This window comes from Globicephala melas, chromosome 15, assembly GCF_963455315.2.
Source record: "Globicephala melas chromosome 15, mGloMel1.2, whole genome shotgun sequence".
NCBI classification, from domain to species: Eukaryota; Metazoa; Chordata; class Mammalia; order Artiodactyla; family Delphinidae; genus Globicephala; species Globicephala melas.
Window position 1 is genome coordinate 11769477 of NC_083328.1, and position 22621 is coordinate 11792097.

General features: G+C 41.8%; 1 protein-coding gene and 1 long non-coding RNA gene across 4 annotated transcripts in view; one reads left to right on the forward strand and one right to left on the reverse strand.

Moving 5' to 3' along the window:
• Positions 1-7402: 7402 nt before the first annotated feature.
• LOC132593478 (uncharacterized) lies at positions 7403-14783 on the reverse strand. Of its 2 annotated transcripts, none has more exons than XR_009559038.1 (3): positions 14564-14783; positions 9940-10045; positions 7403-9717 (listed from the first exon to the last, which is right to left on the reverse strand). It is a non-coding gene; the product is annotated as an uncharacterized lncRNA (long non-coding RNA). The 2 variants fall into 2 exon arrangements; XR_009559039.1 differs by lacking the exon at positions 14564-14783 and adding an exon at positions 13883-14468.
• Positions 14784-15986: 1203 nt separating this feature from the next.
• Positions 15987-22621, forward strand: part of AUTS2 (activator of transcription and developmental regulator AUTS2) — a 1124169-nt gene continuing 1117534 nt past the window's right edge. For both annotated transcript variants that reach the window (XM_030871940.2, XM_030871941.2), the window contains exon 1: positions 15987-16648. In XM_030871940.2, the coding sequence (XP_030727800.1) occupies positions 16340-16648 (309 nt within the window). In that variant the 5' untranslated portion in view covers positions 15987-16339. The remainder of the gene's footprint in view (positions 16649-22621) is intronic.

A 22621-nucleotide genomic window follows, 5' to 3' on the forward strand; every position in this document is an offset into this window, starting at 1 on the left:
TAAAATGGTCAATTTCTTGTTACATATATTTTACCACAATGTAAAAGTGTTGTAAAAGGAAGACGGTGTTGTCATAGTAGTCCACTTGGCATTACCAGATCTTTGGGGTTTTTAAAAGTAGTCAGAAATTCAGATTAGTATAGGATATCTCTTGAGTTTTAATTTGTAATTTTTTAATAACACTGTGTGAGTCAGACAAAAATAATTCCACAGTCATTTAGGCTCAGTCGAGACTTCTACGGAGATATATCGGGCTGGCCACAAAGTTCGTTCGGATTTTTGTAAGATGCTATGGAAAACCCGAACGACCTTTGGGCCAACCCAATACTAGCAGGTTATTTATGATGTGGCAGAAAGACTGGGATTGAAGAATTCCAGATTCTACTCACTGCTTTAAATTACTTAATAGCTCGTTGGTTGTGTTTTCCTTATCTGTAAAATGGTATCAGTGATAGCTGCTATCTCATTCAAAAGTGTTGGGGTAAACACAACACTGTCATATAGTACAGTCAACTTCTTCAAAGATGTCATACATGATCCTCACATCTGATGTCATTGTGTGAGTAAATTGATAAAGTGTCTTCAGTCTTTTGCTTAAAAACAGAAAGCTATTCTCTCACCCCATCCAGAGAGAGAGTGTTCTGAGTTGGGGGTGGGGATGGTGTCAGCTTATTGAACAAAAGTCGGGATGTTAGATTTCATGAGCTTGTTCTAGTGTTTAAAATGTTTTTTATTAGGCAATAAGAATTGTGCTTTACCCTTGTTATTTGGTAAGATGCTTAGATAACTAGACAGCATTTCTAAGCTCTAATGAAATACAATCTTCTCAAACTCACTGAGCCCCAGTTTCTTCATCTGTAAAATGAGGATATGCTCTACCTTTTCTGCTTGGCAGGGTTGTTTTGAGAATTCCATGAGGTCCTTTCATTCACCTCTTCATTTGGTAAATATTCACCGTGAGCTTATGAACTATGTTGAATGCTAGGAATGTAATGCTCAGCAAGAGACATGGTCCATACCTTCCTGAAGCTTTCAGTTATGTGGGATCAATTACATATGTTAAAGCACAGAGAACAGTGCCTGGCACATTAGTAGATGTCAGTACATAGTTTCCTAACTGTGGTGGTCAGTTTTACGTGTTATTTTGACTGGGATATGGGGTGCCCAGATATTTGGCTAAAGATTATTTCTGGGTGTGTCTGTGAGGTTGTTTCTAGATGAGATTAGCATTTGAGTCAGTAGACTGAGTAAAGCAGATGGCTCTCCCCAGTGTGGATGGGCATCATTTAATCCATTGAGGGCCTGACTACTGAGCTGAGACATTAGCCTTCTGCTCTTTGACTGGGACTTATATCCTTGGAGCTCTTGGTTCTCAGGCCTTCAGACTCGAACTGGAACTTAAAACCATTAGCCCTCTGGTTCTTGGTCCTTCAGACTTGGACTAGAATTTATACCATTGGTTCTCCTGGTTCTCGGGCCTTCAGACTCAGACTGGAACCACACCACTGGCTTTCCTGGGTCTCGAGCTTATAAATGGGAGATTGTGGGACTTCTCAGCCTCCATGATTGCATGAGCCAATTCCTTCTAATAAATCTCTTTTCCTATATGCATATGAATTTGAGCATCTGGTGGGCCACTTTTGGTTAGCAGAACTGGCTATAGATTTGCATTGGTTCTCCTGTTGGTTCTGTTTCTCTGGAGAATCCTGATTAATACACTTCCCTTAAAGTAAGGACCCTCAAATTTACCCATGCATATCCAGGTCAGTGCCCTGAAATCAAGAAGATGGACCTCAGCTGCAACCTGGTTCCTTATTTTGTAGGGTCATATTGCCAATATTTATGGCAATCCTAGGCCATTGCTACTCATTCTGTAAGTATAGGAGTCATTCTTCTGCCCTATAATATAAAACTCCAGTGAGAGAGCAAGTTATCCAAATTATATTCCCCAGAGAACAAGGAAATGCAGTTTTATGTCCAGAGCAGAGAGGATTCAAAAGTTTACCAAAGTCTTAGGAACTTAAATTGTAGGCAAGGATAATATTGCTGTTCATCACTGTCTACTTATTTTCTATTTAGAGTTTTATCTTCCTCGTAGAGGGGGTTGGTTTAATAGAGTGTCAGGGGAAATGTCTAGTGAGTGTATTGATTGAATGTATGATGATAAATGTGGGCAACTTATCTCCTAATCTTCCTCTAGGTTTGCCTAGCTGAGGGTGAATAAAATTATTTTGAATATAGCCAAGAAAGTCTTTTTTCTTGGCCTTGGGATTCTAAGGCCATACATATGCCTAAATAACTTTTTTTCCCCAGAAAGAGTAAGAATTTATAGATTGGCTCCAGGTGGAAGATCTTTCCGTACATGGTACTTTATGCCTAAATGTTAAGTTTCATCATTTCAGCTAGGAACAATTAAGTTATGCTAGGATACTACTTAAGGAAGGAAACAAAGAAATACATACACTGTTCACATATCAAATATGTTCATATTTTACAGAGAAGATGGTCATAATACCTCAAGGGGGAAAAGCCAGGATTTTCATTACCAAGAGCAAGAAAAGGTTTCTAAGGCACGTCACACACTGTGTGCAAAACAGAAGCAACCTGAAGGGATAGGAGGAATAAGGCTGTATAACAAATCAAATTAATTTATGTCAGATTCCATTTTCTAATATGCCATATTTCTGAGAAAAGTTTTACAGAAGACAGCATTCTTATTATTGTACATCTCCTCCCTTTTGCTTGCTCGAGACAAATGAAATGCTGAAAAGGTTATTATTACTCTGATGCTGTAACAGAAAGTGTACTTCTGTCATATCCAGAGTGACTAATAATGCTCAGGCCAATCCATTACTCCATTCAAATAATAGGGTTTACTTGCTTTAAAGGTCACTTGGGCTATAATGTTGTTATTGTCCTTTCTTCTGCTCTGTAGTCTCATTTTCACAGAGGATTGGTAGAAAAATAGAGGGGATATTGGCTCCCACTTGTTCATGGGCATAATGCCACTGGCACCCTTTCCCTGTGGTCCTGCATCTTCTTGCCAATGACAGACATGCATGCAACAGGGGTTTTAAAGGGGTGCAATATTTGTGTTTCAATATGGAATCGATAGCAACAACAACAATAACAACAGAAATTGAATCCTGGGTATTTTTTCTTCAAGTTAGAAACTACAGTGGGAATACTTAAAGAACATTTGTAACTCAAGAAAACTTGTGGAGCTTGAAATAAAAACATCATAGGCTATATTAAGCGGAGTGGTAGAAAAAGGTTTTTAACCAGAATTTAACTAAATTTCTAATAATTCTATTTATTTAAAAAATATTTATTTATTTGGTTGCGCTGGGTCTTAGTTGCGGTTCGCTGGCTCCTTAGTTGCGGCACGTGAGCTCCTTCGTTGTGGCATGCGAACTCTTAGCTGTGGCATGCATGTCGGATCTAGTTCCCTGACCAGGGATCAAACCAGGGCCCCCTGCATTGGGAGGGCAGAGTCTTAACCACTGTGCCACTAGGGAAGTCCCTCTAATAATTTTAAAATCCACTAAATAGTTAAACCACATCTCAAAAACTGTAATAAAAAATTCATTCAAACCTTTGAAAACAAAGAATCATTCCTCTCCAGTTGCCTTAGGTTAACCTGTATTTCTGTCCTGTCACATTTATGTAAGGAAACATATGGCCTCAAACTTTGCTTTCTGGCAATAATAATTTCCTGTTGTAGGTTTGTCTTTAGTTAGTTTCCAAAAATCTTACATGCTTAAGGTTTTGGATCCATGTAAATTTCTGCTCTGTAGTCTCACTTTCACAGAGGGTTGGTAGAAAAAGAAGGATTGGGCAGTTCTCATTCACAAAAGAAATACAAACTTTTTCTTAAACTGAAATTGTTTGAGAAATTCTAAACTGACTGTTGTTGTTGCTGTTTATTTTGTGGAAATAACTAAATGAGGAAGCTTAAGATAGTAAATAAAACACAGGACTCCTGGGTTCTAAGTCCAACTCTATCACTATGTTGCTGTGTGACACTGGCCAAGGTACGATCCCTCTCTGGGCCTCTGTTTACTTGCAAATTGGGTATATTTGACTATAGCATCTCTAATGATATATAATATATAATTATATATAAAACGGAATGTTATATATATGTATACAAATACATCTCCTGAAACAAGTGTACAAAGCAATGTAGTCTATAGAGCAACGTCCTACTAGCCCGCTGGGCTAATCCTTCCTCATTTTACAGTCACACCTGGGCCAACACATTTGGAGTCCTTTGTGGTTTCTTGTAGGCATGAAGAAAAGCATTTTGCTATAATATATTAACTTCTGGATTTCTTTTTCCTAAAAACGCAAGGTTTTGGCTTAATATGTTTCCCCCAGCTTTTTACTTTACAACATTTCAAACCTTCAGAAAGGCTGCAGGAATATTCAGTAAAGAGCCATATATCCTTCACTTAGATTTACCAATTGTTAACATTTTGCCACATTTGCTTCCTTTTTCTTTTTCTCTTTCTCTACTCCCTTCTTGGATATATAGGCATTGCTGAACCATTTGAGAATTTATTGTAGACATCATGACACTTCATCCCTAAATACTGTAGCATACATCTTCTAAGGAAAAGGACATTCTCCTACATAACCACAAGATAGTTCCCTGAGAAATTTAACAATGAATCAATACTATTATCTAAAATAGACTCTGTATTCAAATTTCCCCAATCATCCCAATAGTGTCCTATGTAGTTTATTGATATTTTGTAGTCTAGCATCCAATCAAGGATCATCTGTTGCATTCAATTGTCCCTCTCTTTACTCTCCCTTGTTCTATTGATAACAATTCCTCGGCCTTTTTTGTTTGCTTGCTTTTCGTCATATTGACTTTTTTTTTTTTGTGAGCCGTGACACATGCTTGTGGAATCTTAGTTCCCAGACCAGAGATTGAACCCGTGCCCTACCAGGTAATTCCCAATATTGACATTTTTGAAGTGTTCAGGCCAGTCATTTTGCAGAATGTCCCTCACGTTAGATTTGTCTAGCTGTGTCCTAATATCAGTTTCAAGTTAAATATTTTTGGAAGGAATAGTGTGTAAGTACTGTTGTGCCCTCAGTGCATGACACCATAGGTGTGTGATATCATACTTGGTGCTGCAGGATGTGATCACTTGGTTGAGGTGGTAGCCACCAAATGTTTGCAATGTTAAAATTCTATTTCCCCATATAATTAGTAAGTGATCTCAGGAATGACATTGAGACTTTGTGGATATCCTGTTTCTCAAAGGTTTTGGCATCCATCATCAACGGTGACTGTAAGGTTATTATGTTTTGATTGTCCACTACAAAGGTGAATTGGGATAATCAACAGATTTCTGGCAGAATGGAAGAAAGAGAATGGACTTGACCAGAGATAAGCCTGGGCGTGTGTGTGTGTGTGTGTGTGTGTGTGTGTGTGTGATGAAGGTACTGAGGTAGAGAAACTTTGACATGCTGTTAGCTAAGGTTGGGATGCCTAATGTGGGGAATCCAAGAAAAGTTAACTTTTGTTGGGTGTTGAGCAGAACACACTTTACTGTTTCTGTCTTTGCAATTTCTCTACGGTATAAGACCTAGAGCTTTGACAGTAATGGGTACATACAATATGATAATGCATAAAATCTCTGTGTGGCTTTTTTTATGGTGAGTTACAACTTCCCTTCTTCTTTCTTTTTCCTTTTTTCCCTTATTCCTGCCCTGTTATATTTTTGGTTGTAATATCACTATATTTCTGTTAGATAAGATTAAGGTATTATTAATGGGAAATGCAATTAGAAATTAATAATATAGGAGAAGCAAAAGTTTGCAGTAGATTTTGCATGTGGTGAAGTGCTTGATTCCATGTGATCAAGCAAGAGTAACAAAGAATCTGAGCACACCTCTGTTTTTATCTTGAAGGATCGTACCACAATATGTCCATATTTGTTTTTTTTATGTTTCTTTGATTTATTGGAGTTAATTTTCAACAAAAGCAGAATTCTATACTAATGTGTAGTACTAGTTATTAATGATAGGGAGAACAAACTGAATCGAACAAATTTTGCTATAAAGAGAACTCATTCTGTACAAAAGAGCAAAAATAAATAATAATAATAGTCATGATGATGATCAAGAATGTTAATGAGCTTCTGGAAATAAGATCCTGGAAAGCAAAGGTATTCTAATAATAGTACAGTAACTGGAACCAAGAGCATGGAAGGTGAACTGTGCCCAAGATTTCATTTTAAGTGGCAATAATAATCTGGCATAGGAAATGAGGAAGTAAAACCATGAAACAATAGATTTCATGTATTCAAGCAACAGAAATTAAGAAGTCTGAGAAAAGACTTTTTTGCCTTGCAAAATTATACCAGCATATGTCCTCTTTCATTATCTTCAGATTTCTCTATTTATCAGATGATTCGAACCCAAAGCAGGGAGAACAATGTTTTACTATGATGTCAGTGTTTTAGGGAAAAAGAGCCAGGAATTTGAAAAGTACTTGCTTTTTGCAAGTACAAAGATGTCATTGTTGTTGCTGCTGGGCTTCTAGAATAACTGCGTAATTGTTAATTATGAAAATAGATAATAGTAGTGGATATAATTTGTCTTCCAACAGGAGTGCTATGCCACTAAAGCACGCACAATGGAGATTACAAGAACAACCAACAAAGTGCAGGATATTAGGACGACTTACTTTTAAGCTGCAATACAGCCAAAATATACTGTTAAGAACTCAGAATCGTCTCATGAGTGAATAACGAAATAGCCATGTTTTATTAGCTTTCTTTAAAACTATGTACAAGTTGAACAACGTTTTAAAGCACTTGTTTTAAAAAACACTTCTGCAATTTTCTGGAGCCATGATTTCTTTTTTTCTTTGAGCCACAGTGGTTAATCTGATTTTGGTATTTCAGTAATTACGTAAATTAACATATGCTGAGAGTAATTTCATTTGTTGAAATGGATACCAGGTGAATATGTAATTAGTGGAAAGTTGTCTCTTTAAGACTTTGTGTGCAATTTTCCAAGATTAGCCACAGTATGGAAGAGTAGAGTGTTAAATTGTAATAATTTCTGGTCAGTGACCAAACTAGTATCTAGTTTATTTCCTGAAAATTGAAGTAAAATGACAATTTCCTCCCATCTTCTCCTACCAATCAAAGACACATTATAGAGTGAACAACCATCCCAGTTGCGCAGGTCCCAGTTTTAGCAGTGAATGTCTTCTATCTAGGGAAACCCTTTGGTTCCAAGCAAACCAGGACAGTCAGTCATGCTAGTACACACATCTCACTCAAAAAGAAATATTATACTTACACAGTTTTATTTATTATTATAAATTTAACATATAGAAAAGCAATTTAAAAATAAATTTCCATCCATATTGCCACTAAAATAAATCAACTATATATGTAGTTTTGTTCCTTCTAAACTTTATATAGACAATATATAATTTAATAATTAAAAAAGCAATTGTAGTCACAAGGTATGTACAGTTCTATGTCATTGATTAACAAAAACATATCATCACAAAACCATATGTATAATTTTAATGAATCCATAAACTTGTAACATATTTCCATGTTATATTACTTAATTACCCTTTATTGCAGGACATTTATGTTGTGTTCCTGTTTTTTCCCTATTACAAATGATAATGCTAATAATATCTTTATATAATATTCCCCTTTTAAATTTAAGAAATAATACTTTGGGGGAAAACATACATATGGTAGAATCATATTGACAACTTATAAACAGTTCAAATTATAAATATTTTCTTCTGCTAGCTAGTTTCTCATCAGCTAACCTGCTATTGAAATAACTATTTCACGAAAATTCTTGGTAATATGAGCCCATTCTAGAAACTGGCTAATATTCTTTATTTGGATAGTTGAAACAATGTGTTTGTTTGTTCTGAACCTCAATAAATTTTCATCACAAATGAAAATGTCGTTTCCTCTTTTTAGGATCTTTCCAAAGAATTAATGGCACTTGAAGCAAAATGAGATCACTGGGTAATCATAATCGTAGAGAAACATCTACTGTGTTCCAAAATTGACAGAGGCATTGAGGAACACAGAAATACTACCAACTCATTTTTGAGGACAGATGCTTGGTAGGAGCCAAGTTTTATACTAAGTCTGACCAATCAACTCTCACTTGATGCTTCCTTCCTTTTAGGATTTCTGAAGTAGAAGTATGAAAATCTAAAAATTCAAGTCCTCTTCTGTACTATAATTAAAAGACAACAGCCTGAGCCTGCAAAGTCTCAACTCAAATACAGAAAGGATAAGTTATCAAATCAGTTAACATTTATTGGGCACCTGCCAATCCTTATCCTCTAGAGTTTATCAGGTGATAGGAAAAAGTCACGAGATGTGTATATAATAACAAAATAATAGAAGAGTGTGGTAAGTTTTGTAACAGTAGTGTGGAAAAAGGGGTCGTGTCTCTTTGTGCACCTGCGTATTTATAATAACAAAAACTGTAAACAACCTAAATGTCTGTAGACAAGATATAAATAAATATGTTATGGAATAATCATATACCGGAATATTAGGCGACAGTGAAAATGAATGCATAGGAACTATATGTATCAACACCAATAACTCTCACAAATAAGACATCAAATATAAAAAACAAGTTTTAAAAGAATAGATTTAGGTTGATATCATTTATGTAAATTTTGAAACATGCAAAAGAATACTATATGTTGTTTAGGGATACTTCCAATGAAGCAAAAATATAGAGAAATGCATGCGATGGTAAGCATGGAATTCAAGATAATGATCCTCTATGGGGAGGGTGGGGAAGGGTGGGTAGGCTAAGGAGTGGAGAGTGAGGAGGACTCAGTACCAAAGGAGATACATAGGAGGGTTCAAGTTTTTTGGAAATGTTTTATTTCTTAAGCTTCTGGGAGAGTACATGATTGTTCATTATATTATTTTGAAATATATAATAATACGTTGAAATATACATAAATTAAAGTGCCACATAGGGAGAGAAGAGGCTGTTGATTCTGAATGGAAGTAGCAATCTGCATAAACTTTTTGGATGAGTTGGTGTTGATGGATAAATTGGTCTCGATGAATGAGTAGACATTCAGTAAGTCCAGATGGCAGGAGAGGAGATTCTGGGGTGATGGACTAGCATGGGCAAAGGCATGGAAATGTTCTGGGTAAGAGCTAGCTTAGGATGCATAGAAATATATATGCTGGAATAAAGGAAGTTAATACTGTAACTGGGACCAGATGGTGAAAGACCTTGAACAGAACTGAAATGTAAAATAATTTACTAGGCTTTATAAATAGGAGCTTATAATTAGGTCTGGGTTATAATTTATTATATTCTTCATGTAATTCCAAAGGATTGATAACTTCTTCAACCAGGATGTTATCTGAATCTGATCCTTTTAGATCTATACTGCTCTTCAAATAAAAATAAAATCATGAACCATCACAAGTCATCTACCAAATCCAATAGAGAAATTGATCCTCAGAGTTCTAATCAGTAATAAATACGGAGATCTCCCATTGGTAGCATTAAAGAGTCACTTACGGGGGCTTCCCTAGTGGCGCAGTGGTTGAAAGTCCGCCTGCTGATGCAGGGGACACGGGTTCGTGCCCCAGTCCGGGAAGATCCCATATGCCGCGGAGCAGCTGGGCCTGTGAGCCATGGCCGCTGAGCCTGCGCGTCCAGAGCCTGTGCTCCGCAATGGGAGAGGCCACAACAGTGAGAGGCCCGCGTACGGCAAAAAAAAAAAAAAAAAAGTCATTTACAGTTTTTCTTATGATTATCCATCAATTTCCCCACCTGACCATGTCAATGACCCTTTAAGTATCAATAGAAAGGACTGCCCTGAGAAGGAACAGGAAGACTAATTGGTTTTGTGAAAATCTAGCTTGTTAAATTTGCCAGAACTACCTTTTCATGTGATCATCATTTGGTCACCAGCAGGTATCTTTCATTGGCTCCATATGGCAGAGTCTGAAGAATATGGGTTAATCAATGTGTCATTCATCAGGGGCACCTGTAGAGATGAAGAAAGATTGTATTATTGTACGATAATATAAAAGCAGCACAACATATAGCAAATTGAACTACATGTTTCCTCCCCCACTCTTTTTGTACATTAAAACAGCAGTTTGAAAAACAACTTCCAGTGCAGAAAAAAATTAAAACAGCAGGTGATAATCAGTGCAAAGTTACAACAATGTTACTGCTGATGGGCTACCTGTCAGTTAAAGCAAGCTATCACATCTCCCCAGGAATATTTACTATAAAAAATGACTTACAAATGTTAGAGAGGGACATTAATGTGTTAGTCTCCTTATTTGTTCATTTGGAAATGGCATAAAGATAGGTCCATTAGCCAGCTCATTTCTACCTTGGTCTCAGGGCAGACACACACACAAAGTACATAACTGAAAGTTATAAATGACCAAAACATAAACCTTAGTGCCTTGAGTTAAAAATCAATTTTCCTAATAAATTAAATTCAAACACTATATACCAATATGTAATATGAAGAAGGATGTATTAACAATTGCTGTGTTGGCAGAGTGCAAAGTGCAAGACTTAGAGGGATGTAAAAATTTAGTAATTTAGAAAATCTGATACGCAAAATAGCTACCACTGCATGGAAGGCTCAGAGTTTAGTTCAGTTGTTGAGCTATAATAGTATTCTCTGCCTAGTCAAGGTTGAATGTTCAAGATGTAGTTTGAGTATGAATCATTGATTCGAATAAAAGATTGCACAACTGGAGAGGCTCTCCTGGGTTAAGTAGTTTATTCCTTAATACAGATGTAAGTTTTTTCCTTTGTGTATTCCAGAACCACTTGAGTGTCTTCCCTACTAAACAAGCAACCTTTTTTGGAATTATTTTTTTAGCTTTACTCTTTATCAACTACAAACTTTTAGCTAAGAAATCACCTAAGCTTCTGCTGATATGAATTATGAATTCATTCAAGCTGCCCATTTCAAGTTTAAGCTTTATCTTTTGTTCTGCCCAGTAAGAAACCTGATGATATGTATGCTTTATTTTGGTTTACTTACAGTATTCCATTGGATAGTCACACTGTATGGTATTGTGTGAATAAACCAGAGCTTTCTTATCCATTTTACTGTTGATGAGCATTTTGGTAGTGACATCAATACATGAAAAAAAATGAAGTATTATATAGGTACTCATATGTACACAAACAATACCCCCACATAGCATTACATTTTTTTGTTGTTGAAGTGTAATATACATACAGAGAAATGTAATTTGATGAAGTTTTACACACTGAGCACACATGAGCAGCCAGTACCAATCTCAGGAAACAGAACATGACGAACTCTCCAGAAGCCCTATTTATGGCCCCTCCCAGTCATTAGCTCCCTTCAAGGGTAACTACTATCCTAACTTCTGATAGCACAAGAGTTTTGCCTGTTTTTGTACAATACATACTCTTGTGTGTCTCACTTCTTTTACTTAGCATCATATTTATGAGATTCATATATAATACTGCATTTAGAAGCAGATTGTTCGGGCTTCCCTGGTGGCGCAGTGGTTAAGAATCCACCTGCCAATGCAGGGGACACGGGTTCGAGCCCTGGTGGGAAGATCCCACATGCTGTGGAGCAACTAAGCCCATGTGCCACAACTACTGAGCCTGCGCTCTAGAGTCCGCAAGCCACGAGCCTGCGTGCCACAACTACTGAAGCGCATGCACCTAGAGCCTGTGCTCCGCAACAAGAGAAACCACCGCAATGAGAAGCCCGCGCACCGTAACGAAGAGTAGCCCCACTCGCCGCAACCAGAGAAAGCCCGCGCACAGCAACGAAGACCTAACACAGCCAAAAATAAATAAATCTTTTTAAAAACCAGATTGTTCATTCTTAGTGATGTATAGTGTTCCGTTATATGAATATATCACCAATCATTTATCTACTTTACTGTCAATTAACATTCTGATTGTTTTCCAGTTTGGGGGTTATTATAAATAGTGTTGCTCTGAGCTGTTAATAGATATCTTTTGGTATATATTTGATATTAGTATATTCCTAGGAAAGGAATTTCTGGGCCAAAGTATTTTCATATGTTTACCTTTAAGATATATTGCAGTTTTCCATAGTGGTTGTACCATATATATAGCATTTGATTACTTGAGGAATCATTCTGAGGAAGGCATTTCAGCATTACAATTATGAGAACAACTTTTGGAGTCACTCAGGCCAAATTCAGCTTACCACAAAACAGCTATGGCAAGTATGTTTAAACTTCTTACAGTTAAGTTTACTTACCTGTAAAACAGATATAATAAAACATTTTTCAAAATTTATGAGAATTAAATGAGATATTTATTTTAATGCATCTTAGAACAATGCCTGGCACATAGTAAGTGCTTAGCTTATTATATGGTGTCTGTTAATCATTAGCTCTTACAACATAGACAGTATGGAGAATCAGAAACAAATATGGGCAATATAATCCACAAACAATTTTAATTCACTGATGGAAGAAAATTGAGACTGACCCAAAAGGCATTACCAATTCCAGTGAGCATTATGCTTGCACCCTGAAAAAAAATCATTTAAGCATTATCCCAAAATGCATTTGCAAATTACTCTTGCCAGAGGCAAGGTTCTTGGATGCAGTGCATTACCATCCATTTTTTTTCCTATCAGACATTACTCTTTAAAAACAGGACTGCCAAGGGCTACTCTGGAAAGTCACTAATATTATACTTTTTATTATATTTGCCAATTTCACACCTTCCTCAACCCAACCCCCAAAGTTGTTGAACAGTGACTGTAAGTACATTAGTTGCTAGTTTTCCTTGAAACTTATCAGTATTTATGTTCCACATTCTTAAAAATACTAAAAATAAGCCCAGATCCTTGCTTTAAATTACAAAGACCTTGCCTTTTTTTTTTTTTTCTTTTGTAGGAATGAGCTTGATAACCTCAGAGTAGATTTCAGCAGCTGTTGGGACAATGCCTAAGAAGTTACACTGTGTACAGAGGTACTGTTTTAGTTAATGGCTCCAGGGGCAGCAGGCTCAGTTATCTTAGGCAGGTAATTTTAGAAGGTGGCACGCTGTTCCTAATAAATTGCGTCGGATCCCATCTATCAGTTACTAGTTTCAAGAAATACAGCACTCAATCTGCTTGAAAATACGTGTTTTGAGAAGGCCAGTGGTAGACCTGAAAAGGGACTTTCTGAACATATTGAAACTCTTTGACTTACAGATGAGAAAACTAACCATTTAACAGTCTTGCCTAAGGTCAAATGGTTTGTTCCCTGGACACTTAGAAAGCTTGAGTCTCATTCACGGTTCAGTGGTTGCTCCTCTTTGCTCTTGTTTCTCAGCGTCCACCATCCTCCTATCCGGTCCCGTTCCCTACCTCGACTTCAGAAAGATCCAGACCTGGGATCCGGAAATGGGGACACTGAACAACTGTGCCTTAAGGGAATGACCAACCATTAAATTGTCGTAAGTGCAAGATGAGTGAGGTTTGCCTGCTAGAACATTAAGATCTAAGAAGGAAGACCTCTGTTTTATGGACCACTGTATTCCCAGCACAGTGCTTGGTACATAACAGGCTCTAATAATTGTTAAATGAAGAAATGATTGAATGAATATTAGTTATGTCTGGTTGTCACGTCCTTTTTCTTTTCTATCTTCTTCCAGTTGTACTAACAAAACGTGCAGATTTAGATTCAAAGAGGAGAAATCATGTACAAAGCGCCCAGTACGGTGCCTGATTCATTGTGGGCAATTAAAAAACGTCCGTTCATTTTCCTTTTCTTCCAAGTGTAGGGTACTGGGGGTAAGGGGTGATGTGCCATGGTGTTTATGTAGCTGGACATAAACTGACCTGGGTAACTAACAGGTTGGTGGAAAGGGTTGTCGGCGTTTTTCTGATCCGTATCAGAAATCCCAGTGCCCCGAAAACGTACAGCTATTTTACCCAGAGAGGCTGGTCGCGTTTGATGATCTATTCTGGGCTGCAGTCAACTCTTTTAATACAACTTTTTATAAGCATCAGCTACTTCGCGGCGGTAGGAGGGGCAGTGACAGGAAAAGCAGGGAACCCCCCTCTCCCCAGATAAAGGAAGCCCTCTGTGGCAGGGTCTGTGTTTTGCGGGTCTAACGGGTCCTCTGTCTGCGGCGGTCCCCGCCCCCTCCAGCCCCGCCTCCTCGCCCTAGGCCGCAGCAGCCGAGGTTCAAGTTCGGCACCCGGACGCGCGCTCGCTGCTCCGAAGCCTCCCGCGCCTGTCAAGGGCCCCCGCTCGAAGGCTAGGAGGGCTCAGAGGTCATTAGGGTGCGGGGGTCACTCGGCCACGCGTTGTGCTACCACGTGGCAGAAAAGTTTCCAACTCTGCCGTGGGGCCTCCCAGTGCCCCCCAGCGGAGCAGAGGCCCGCGCTTTGACACCCGCTCCGTTTTCTGTCGCCTGCAGTCGCGCCCCATCTCGGGAAACCCCCACCCCCTCCACCCCGGTATCCTTCTCTGAATCCCCTCCTTCCCTCGCTGCGAAGGTCGCCCCAGGAAAATACCCTGGGCGGTGGTCTCTGGAGAAGGCGGCCGGGGCGCCTCCAGCTGGCCTGGGGTAGGGGGTCCAAGGACAAGTGTCCCGAGGAGGGCGCGGAGGAGGGCGCTGAGCTGGGCGCGCGGAGTAGACAGGCGACAGCGGCCCGCACTTGACCCCGGTGCGACTGGCGGGAACATTCCGCGGCTCCCACACTCCCGCGCGCCAACTCTGGCGGGTCGCAGCTGACCGCACGCGGGCTGCACCCTCCACGCCCCCACCCGCCCTAGCTCCCCATTCCTGGCTCCCCTCCTCCCCCAGTGCGCAGGCCCGGCCGCCCCAGCGCGCATGCCCTGGGCTCGCGAGCGTGGCCAGCCCCCAGCCTTTTGCTTTCTACACACTCTACAACTGGGGAGGGGCGGGGTGGAGGGAGCCCGGCCGGCCACGTGATCCAGCCGGCCGGGGCCGCGGGGGCGGGAGCGCGCGCCGAGCGAGGCGCGGGGAGGGAGGTGCGCGTGCGCGCGGCGCGCGCGGGCGGGCGCGGGGCTGGGCTGAGGCGGGCGGCGGCGGCGGTGGGCCGGCCGCGGAGGGGGAGGAGCGGGAGCTGAGCGAGGCAGGCGGGCGGAGGATGGGGCCGTGCCCGGGCTCCCGCTGCAGCCGCCGGGGGACACGCCGTGCACCCTCCGGCTCGGGGCTCTCGCGGCGGCGGCGGTGGCAGCGTTAGCGGCGGCGGTGAGAGCGGCGTTCCCGGCGCTTCCTGGCCGTGCTTCTCCCTCAGGCTGGGCGAAGAGAAGAGGCGGCGGCGGCGGCACACCGGTGTCTCTCCCGCTGGAGATTTCTTTCTGCTTTCCTCGTCGACTGACTCGCCCCCTCCCTTTTTTGAGGAAGGGTGACCTCTTCTCTGGGACAGGAAAAAATATTTTTTTGAGGAGGGGGGGTGGGTGGCAGCCTCAGGGGCTGCTTCTTCTCTTCTTTCATCTCCTCCTCCTCCCCCCTCCAAGCCCGAAAAGCAAACCCCACAACTGCTCCAGCATCCTCCTTCCCTTCCTCCACCTCCCTTCTCCACCTCTTCCAGTTTCGCCCTCTCCCCTCTTAATTATTTCATTATTATGCTTCCCTCTCTGGGGGGTCTCGTCCCTCTCAGGTCGCTTGGAAGCCTTGGCCTCCCCTGGATGCATTTCTTAAAAATTTTGGAGCCAGGGAGTGAGTTTTCTCTGAGGCGTGTGTGAGAGGCGTCGGGGGTGTTTTCCTGCGCGAGGGGCGGGTGAAGTTCATTGCCCCCACTTTCCCGCGACCTTTTCGGGCCCGATTTGGAGTCGAGGGGGGCAGGCGTTTTCGGGGGGCGGGGGGCGCGGCGGAGAATGGCCGCGGGGAGGGCTCCCCGGAGCCTCCTAGTCTCTTGATCAAAGCATTCCGCTATTCTGATTTATTGCCTGCTTGGTGAGTTTTTTTTTTTTTTTTTCTCCCCTCTAAAGGAGACCTGTGTGTTCAGCCATTACTTTGCTCGGCGCTGCTCACAGGAATCTCCGACCCTCGGTGCTGTGGGCAGCCCCGCACTTGGGCTCCTCGCCTCTCGCCCTCGCTCCCGTCCCTCCTCCCTCTCTCCGCCCCTTCCCTCTTTTCTTTCTCCGCTCTTTCTTCCCCTCTCTCCCTTCTTTCGGCCGCCGTCTCCCCCGCGCCCTCCTCGGGGCGGAGGGAAGCCGAGAAGGGGGAGGGAGGGATTGGTGTCAATTTTTTTGTGCGGCCGCGGCCGGAGCCTGTGGCGGGCAGGCGGCGAGCGGGGAGACCCCGGCGAAGCAGAGCCATGGATGGCCCGACGCGGGGCCATGGACTCCGCAAAAAGCGGCGGTCGCGGTCTCAGCGAGACCGGGAGAGGCGCTCCCGGGGCGGACTGGGGGCCGGCGCGGCCGGCGGCGGCGGGGCCGGCCGGACCCGGGCGCCCTCGTTCGCCTCGTCGTCGGGCTCCGACAAGGAAGACAATGGGAAGCCCCCGTCCTCCGCCCCGTCCCGGCCCAGACCCCCGCGGAGGAAGCGGAGAGAGTCCACCTCAGCCGAAGAGGACATCATTGATGGATTTGCCATGACCAGCTTTGTCACTTTTGAAGCGCTGGAGGTAAGGGGGACCCCCCTCCCCCCGGTTTCCCTTTATAGGCACGACCCCCCCCCCTCCGCCGGCTGCGCCCGGCTCTGCTGCCTCCCCCGCCGCGCTCCGGTCGGTCTGGCTGGCTGTCTGTCTAGGCTGAGGTCTTATTGTTGCCGGGGGGGGGGGAGCTGGGGGCGCGGGCAGACAGGCAGCAGGAGGGAATCGACAAGCCGTGCCTGGTCTCCAGGTTTCCTCGTTCTCTCTCGCCTTCCCCCTGCGCCCCCTCCCTGCACCCCCTCCACAGCAGATGGGCAGAAAGAAAGGGGTTCAGGCATCACAACAATGCGCCCCCCTCCACGGAGAGCTCTGCCCCTACTCCTTCCTCCTCTCCCTCCCCAATCATGGCTTCTTGGCTGGTGGAAGTCTCTGCTGGGTTTGGGGCGCCTGTGGACGGTTCTCTGTGTGCTTTCTACAGAGCCATATGTCCCTGTGTGTGTGTTTGTATAGACCATTCCTGGGTGTCCTCGGGACCAGAGACTGATGGGGTTTTGTGGTTCTTTGCCCCCCTTCCCCTGCCCCCTTTTTTTCATTTCTTTTTTCTTTCTTTCCTGTTTTTTTTTTTTTTTTTTTTTTTCTTTTTTTTTGGTGAAGCTGGGGAAGGGGGCGTTTTCTCCTGGTTGGGAGAAAGGAGGGAGGAGGGGAGGGAAGAGAGGAAAGGATGGAATATCTTTCTGTATTCCTTACAGGGCTCTATTACAGAAAGGGTTAATTGTAATATTATCTGTACACATACATATGCACATGTGTGTGTACATGAGCAATTCGGTTAAAGGACAGAAAAATGTACAATAGAGAGGACTGGTGGGAGGAAAGAATAAAATCCTAGCGGGTATCTGAAGGGCTTGTCACCCAATTGTCCCTCTCCTTTTCCTTTTTTTTTTGAGTTTTCTTTTTTTTATCTTTCTGATTGGCTTTGTGTGTGTGTATATCTCTGTGTGTCTTTCTTTATTCTTTGGGCACCTGCAGCATTGATTTCCAAATGCACATTTTTCTGCCAGCTAAAGGGCTCCTTGGGGGTGGTGATGGGGGGCCGGTAGGAGGAGATTGTCCAGGGGTCAGAGGGAAACTCTCTTTACCTGGATGGATCTCATTTGGTGCTGGCATGGGTCACTCACCTGTATAAAAGTAACCCCCTTTTTTCTCCTCCACCCCCAACACGCCACACATACAGAGTGCTTTGAGACTCTGCAGAGTTGGTCCGGCTTTCTTAAGAACAAAACCAAGATAGGAGTTGGTTTCTAGCCTTTTCTGCACCTGACGTGATGGTTTGAGGTTCCTGAAAGAAACTTTTCCTTTTCCCTTTGGTTTTTGCTGTTATTATGGTATTGTTTGCAATGCTCAAACGTAAGCTTTGTTAATGACAGCTTAAGTCTCACATGCGGTAACTGTACAGGTTTAGAGGTTTAGACGGCTGGTTCTGTGTGTGTGTTTGGGTGTCAAGTTTAAATATTTTTAAAAAGGAAGCCTTCCTGTTAGGGTTGTTCTTTTCTGTTTAAACTGCTTTTTGGTTGGGCTGCTGGTGGTGATGGTGGTGGATGGTGGCTAGTGGCTGGGGAGGAAGGGAGGGTGGTGGTATTGGTGGCCATAGATTCTGATGTTAGTGATTGAATCAGTTGTCCTTGGGTTCTAGAACTGGTGGTTTATTGGCTAAAATGGATCTTACGGAGTTCTTTTGAGTGTTGAGGCTCACCACTTGTTAGGATAATTCTTACTGTGGCTTCAACTTTGCCAAGGTGGGAGGGTACTGTACAGTGTGACCTCTTTCTCTCTGTCTCTCTTTTGCTTTAAAATAGGAATTGAAATGTCAATACGTGTCCTAGTACATGAATTAGAAAACGCTGCCTAGGATTTGGTTGCTATCAATGGATGGTTTAGGACAGTATTTGTAAGAGCTGCTTATAAGTGGTTTTGCTTCCTGCATGGTTATCCTGCTCTGCTGTGTGGCCCTTCTCAGTAAGCAAGAGGGGCCTCCAGATTCCCATGAACATTTTTGAAGACCAAGTAAAGATAAATATAATTTATGCAGTTGTTTTTGATTGTTCTACTTTTAATAAATATTTGACTGGGCTTGTGATATATATGTCTATCCATCTGGCTTTTGTGAGAAAATGTGCCCATTCTAGTTTCTTTTGGGTGTAAAAAAAATTTTTAATTTTTAAAGGCCAAGTTTGAAATGTACCATTAATACCATTCCTTTCCTTGCTGTGATTATTTTTCTGCTACTTTTCTAGATTCAAAACCCAGGTTACTTCGGTTACCTGAATATTACACTACCTTCATATCTGAATATCATTTGAATATCTTTGTGTGGGTATAAAGGTCTAACTTTTTAAAAAGTTTCTTTAAAACTTTATAGAAAATTTAAACATATACAGAAGTACAGAGAACAGTATAGCAGTCCCCAGTGTACTGATACACCACCACCAGGTTCAACAGTTGCCAACTCATGTCTCATTTTTATGCCATCTACTCATTCTCTCCTCCTAGATGTGATGTGAGAAATTGGTATGTATTTTTTAAGTGGTAATGACTCAAAAAAACACAAAAAACCCACCCAAACCGATAGTACCATTATCACACCTAGGTTAATTAACAACAGTTCCCTAATATCAAATATCCGGTCAGTGTTCACATTTAGGCATCCTAATTTTTGTAGGAAAGCTGTAAATACACTTCTGAGGTTAAAAACACACAGTGGGGAATAAAAATCATCATGTATGTCTGGTTCTCTGGGAAAAGGTAGAACTGTTTGCTGCTTATCACGTTTGTGTCCATGCTGGATGGTCAGACATATGTGTGTGGTGATCATTAAAATAAAACCTCTGGTGTCCCACTGTACTCAGTTTGGAAGATTTACTGAACTATCACTAAGAAATGTGAGAGCTTATTAGGAAACAGGCAACTAAACTATGAACTTGGACAGAAATGTATGTTACAGGAGTGCTTGTAAATGTTAAGAATTATTAGAGATTCTAAGAGTTATCCTAAATACATACTGTGTTTTTGTGTGTAGAAATGAAATCAGTTGTCACCACGTGTCATCAAGGTTGCTGCTAGTATGATACTGTGATTAGAAACTAGAAATACTGGCTTGCACAGCTTGGCTTTTAAGCTGATGTGGGTTCAGAGCAGTAGCTAGCTAACTGTCGAGTGTATACTTTGGGTGTTAATGGACACATCATTTGACGCCTATAGTTTTGTCTAGAGTAGCTCATTTTGACTTCCCTTTTAAGAAGAGGCTCCTAACTCATAATGAAATGTCCTGATACAATTGTTCCATACTAACTGTGGTTTTACTTACAGTACTGGAGGAAAAATAAGAAACTTGTCTAATGAGAATCTACATTTTTATGTTGATTTATTTTCCGTACTGTTGGTTCTTATTTAAAATGAAAGCTTTGGATGGGGTTTGAGAAGTCCCACACTTTATATGCAGTGAAACTGGCAGAGGTAGTTTCGTATTCTGCAGGGACACTTGTCTTGAGTAATTGTGCCCTGAAGTTCAAGTATGTGATTGTGAAGAGCCTCATGATAGAAGATAAGAGGGTAAGTGAGGAGGCGAAAGTTGAACATGGTGTTCTTTTCATTATGCATTTGAGAAGCAGAATTACCATTTGGTATGGTATTGTTTATTTGAATATTCTTTGAATACAAGTGAATATCCCCAGATATCAAGCCTCATTAAAAAGTGGTTTCCAGCAAACAAAGTATAAATGGGAATGTTGGGGTTCTAGTAACTGTCAGCATGCCCAGATGTGCCAGAGAATATTACCTTTCTGTCGTTATTTGCATTTCTTTCTGTGTAGTCTTGATTAGGAAGCCATGTGAGCACTATGACTGAAAATTTGCAAATTCATTATTTTCCCCCTCACTCGGCTGCTGTGTACTGGGTTCTTAGGGCAGCCTCCTTTTGTACAACTGACCAAGGGAAGCGAAGATGAAATTGTGGGATTAGCAGGTAGGAGGCTAGTTGGAGCTTTGCAGGCTGGTGAAAATGAAGGAATACTCATTTCTGGTGGGTGGAGGATCAAACGAAGACTTTCATGTGGTCTTCATTTCCTATGTGTTTCAGGGCTTACCCGCACGTTGGTAGCGTAAATAGGCTGTACAGAATTTGATGTGCTTGTAACGTGCCAGGTTTGTAGGCTATAATAATTTACTATGGTCAAATCTCACTTATTCCGTTGTTTAAAAAACATTAATCGTTTTCCTTGTATCAGTCAGCAAATATTCATGGAGTGTTTGATATGTGCAAGATACTAGAAAGAGCACAGACATCTAAAATATATATAGTGTCTTGAAGGAGTGTGCAGTTTAGTTGAAAAATTAAGTCCAGCACCTATAAAATGATTTTGAAACAGGCACTTGAATGCCTAATACCAACTAAGTGCAATAGGCTTTCAGAGAAGGGATAGTGAGATAGGCTGAAGTGTTTGAGAAGGCTTCCTGGAGAATATGGGGCCTGGAAGGTTGAAGTGATTTGGATAGACACGGAGGGAGTGTGGGGGGGTGGGCATTCTAAAAAGAGGGAATGGTGAAGAAGGCACAGAAACAAGATGGGTGATTAGGTTTTGCGGGCAAGGAAGTGCTGGTAGAAATGAGAACAAAATTGTGTAAGAAAGAGTGCTTGTTCGGGAGTCGGGAGACCAGTGGAGACCCACACTCCAGGCTTGGCTGTCCTAACTAGTTGAGTGACCTTGGGAAGGCACTCTTTAAAGCCTCATTTTCTTTTTCCACAAGTTGAGAGGTTTAGAGTAGTTTTAGAGCAAAGGTACCCAAGCTGGAATGGAACATAGTTCTGTGGACGTTCATAGGTTGTGTTCCAGACCAAAAAAATGCGATCTACTCTCAGATAGTTTTGGAACTTGATGGGCTAGACAAAATTAAATGGGTGACTTGTTCTGCCCAGGTTAGAAGTCTTTTGTAATGTGTATATGAGTTTTGAATATTAGAGAAGGAGAAGTGATGCGCCTTATTTCCTAATTTATAAGACCACAGGGCACTTTTTCATTCTTGGCATTATAATTCATAATCTATAATCCAGTATGGGAAATGCTGGAAAAGATTTCAATGGTCCCTTCCAGATCTTGGCACTTGATAGTCTCTGAGTCTAGGGTGAGTGGGCTGATGATAGACAACTTGGAAAACCAGGCACAGAAGTTTGGAGTCAGAGTAGAGGCTGCTGCTTAAGTAGGAGTGGCAAGGGGAGTGTGAGATGTAAATAATGATGATTAGTCCACTTTTCCTTCTGCTCCCTTTTCCTGCCTGGTGTCAGCCCTTCATTGATTGTTAACAACCCCACACATGAGGTGAATATTGGTGAGTGATCTCATTAATAGTTCTTTCATTGTGATAGCAGCCCAATTCTGATGCTACCAAGCTGCCTTCCAGCCAGAGTGAGTTTTATCCTATCTTGGTTCCTTCTGGTTTCCTGTACTGCTGATTTTTAGCAAGCTGGCAAAGAAGGCTGGATGAGAAAGGAGGTTGACACTGATGTTAAAATAAAGGCTTCAAATTATCTGCCTTTTGCTCGCTTATGTATGATGTGTTCATTCAAGAAAGGTCAGAACCCTTCATCTGCTGTTACACAGCAAGTGAAAACTATGGAGCTATGTTTTTGTTACATTTTTCGCTTTCTATCTTGGGAAGTTTGGGATGGGACTGTGGAGTAAATGGGTCAGTTCCAGCATTTCACTTCAGACAATTTGCATAGCTTTAGGATCTGAGAAGTTCCTAAGTGGTGAGAAAGTCTACAGGAAAAAAAAAGGACTGTGAATGTGCTTGGTTATGAATTCAAATATATTACTTTGCTTACTGAATTTCAGTATTTCACCGAACAAGGCAGAGCATCACTCCAGGAGTATTTATGGGAGATGAGGACGAAGATGGCGGTGTGGTGATTCCACATGCCTTGTGTTAGTAGTTGAGATGAACTACTTTAGA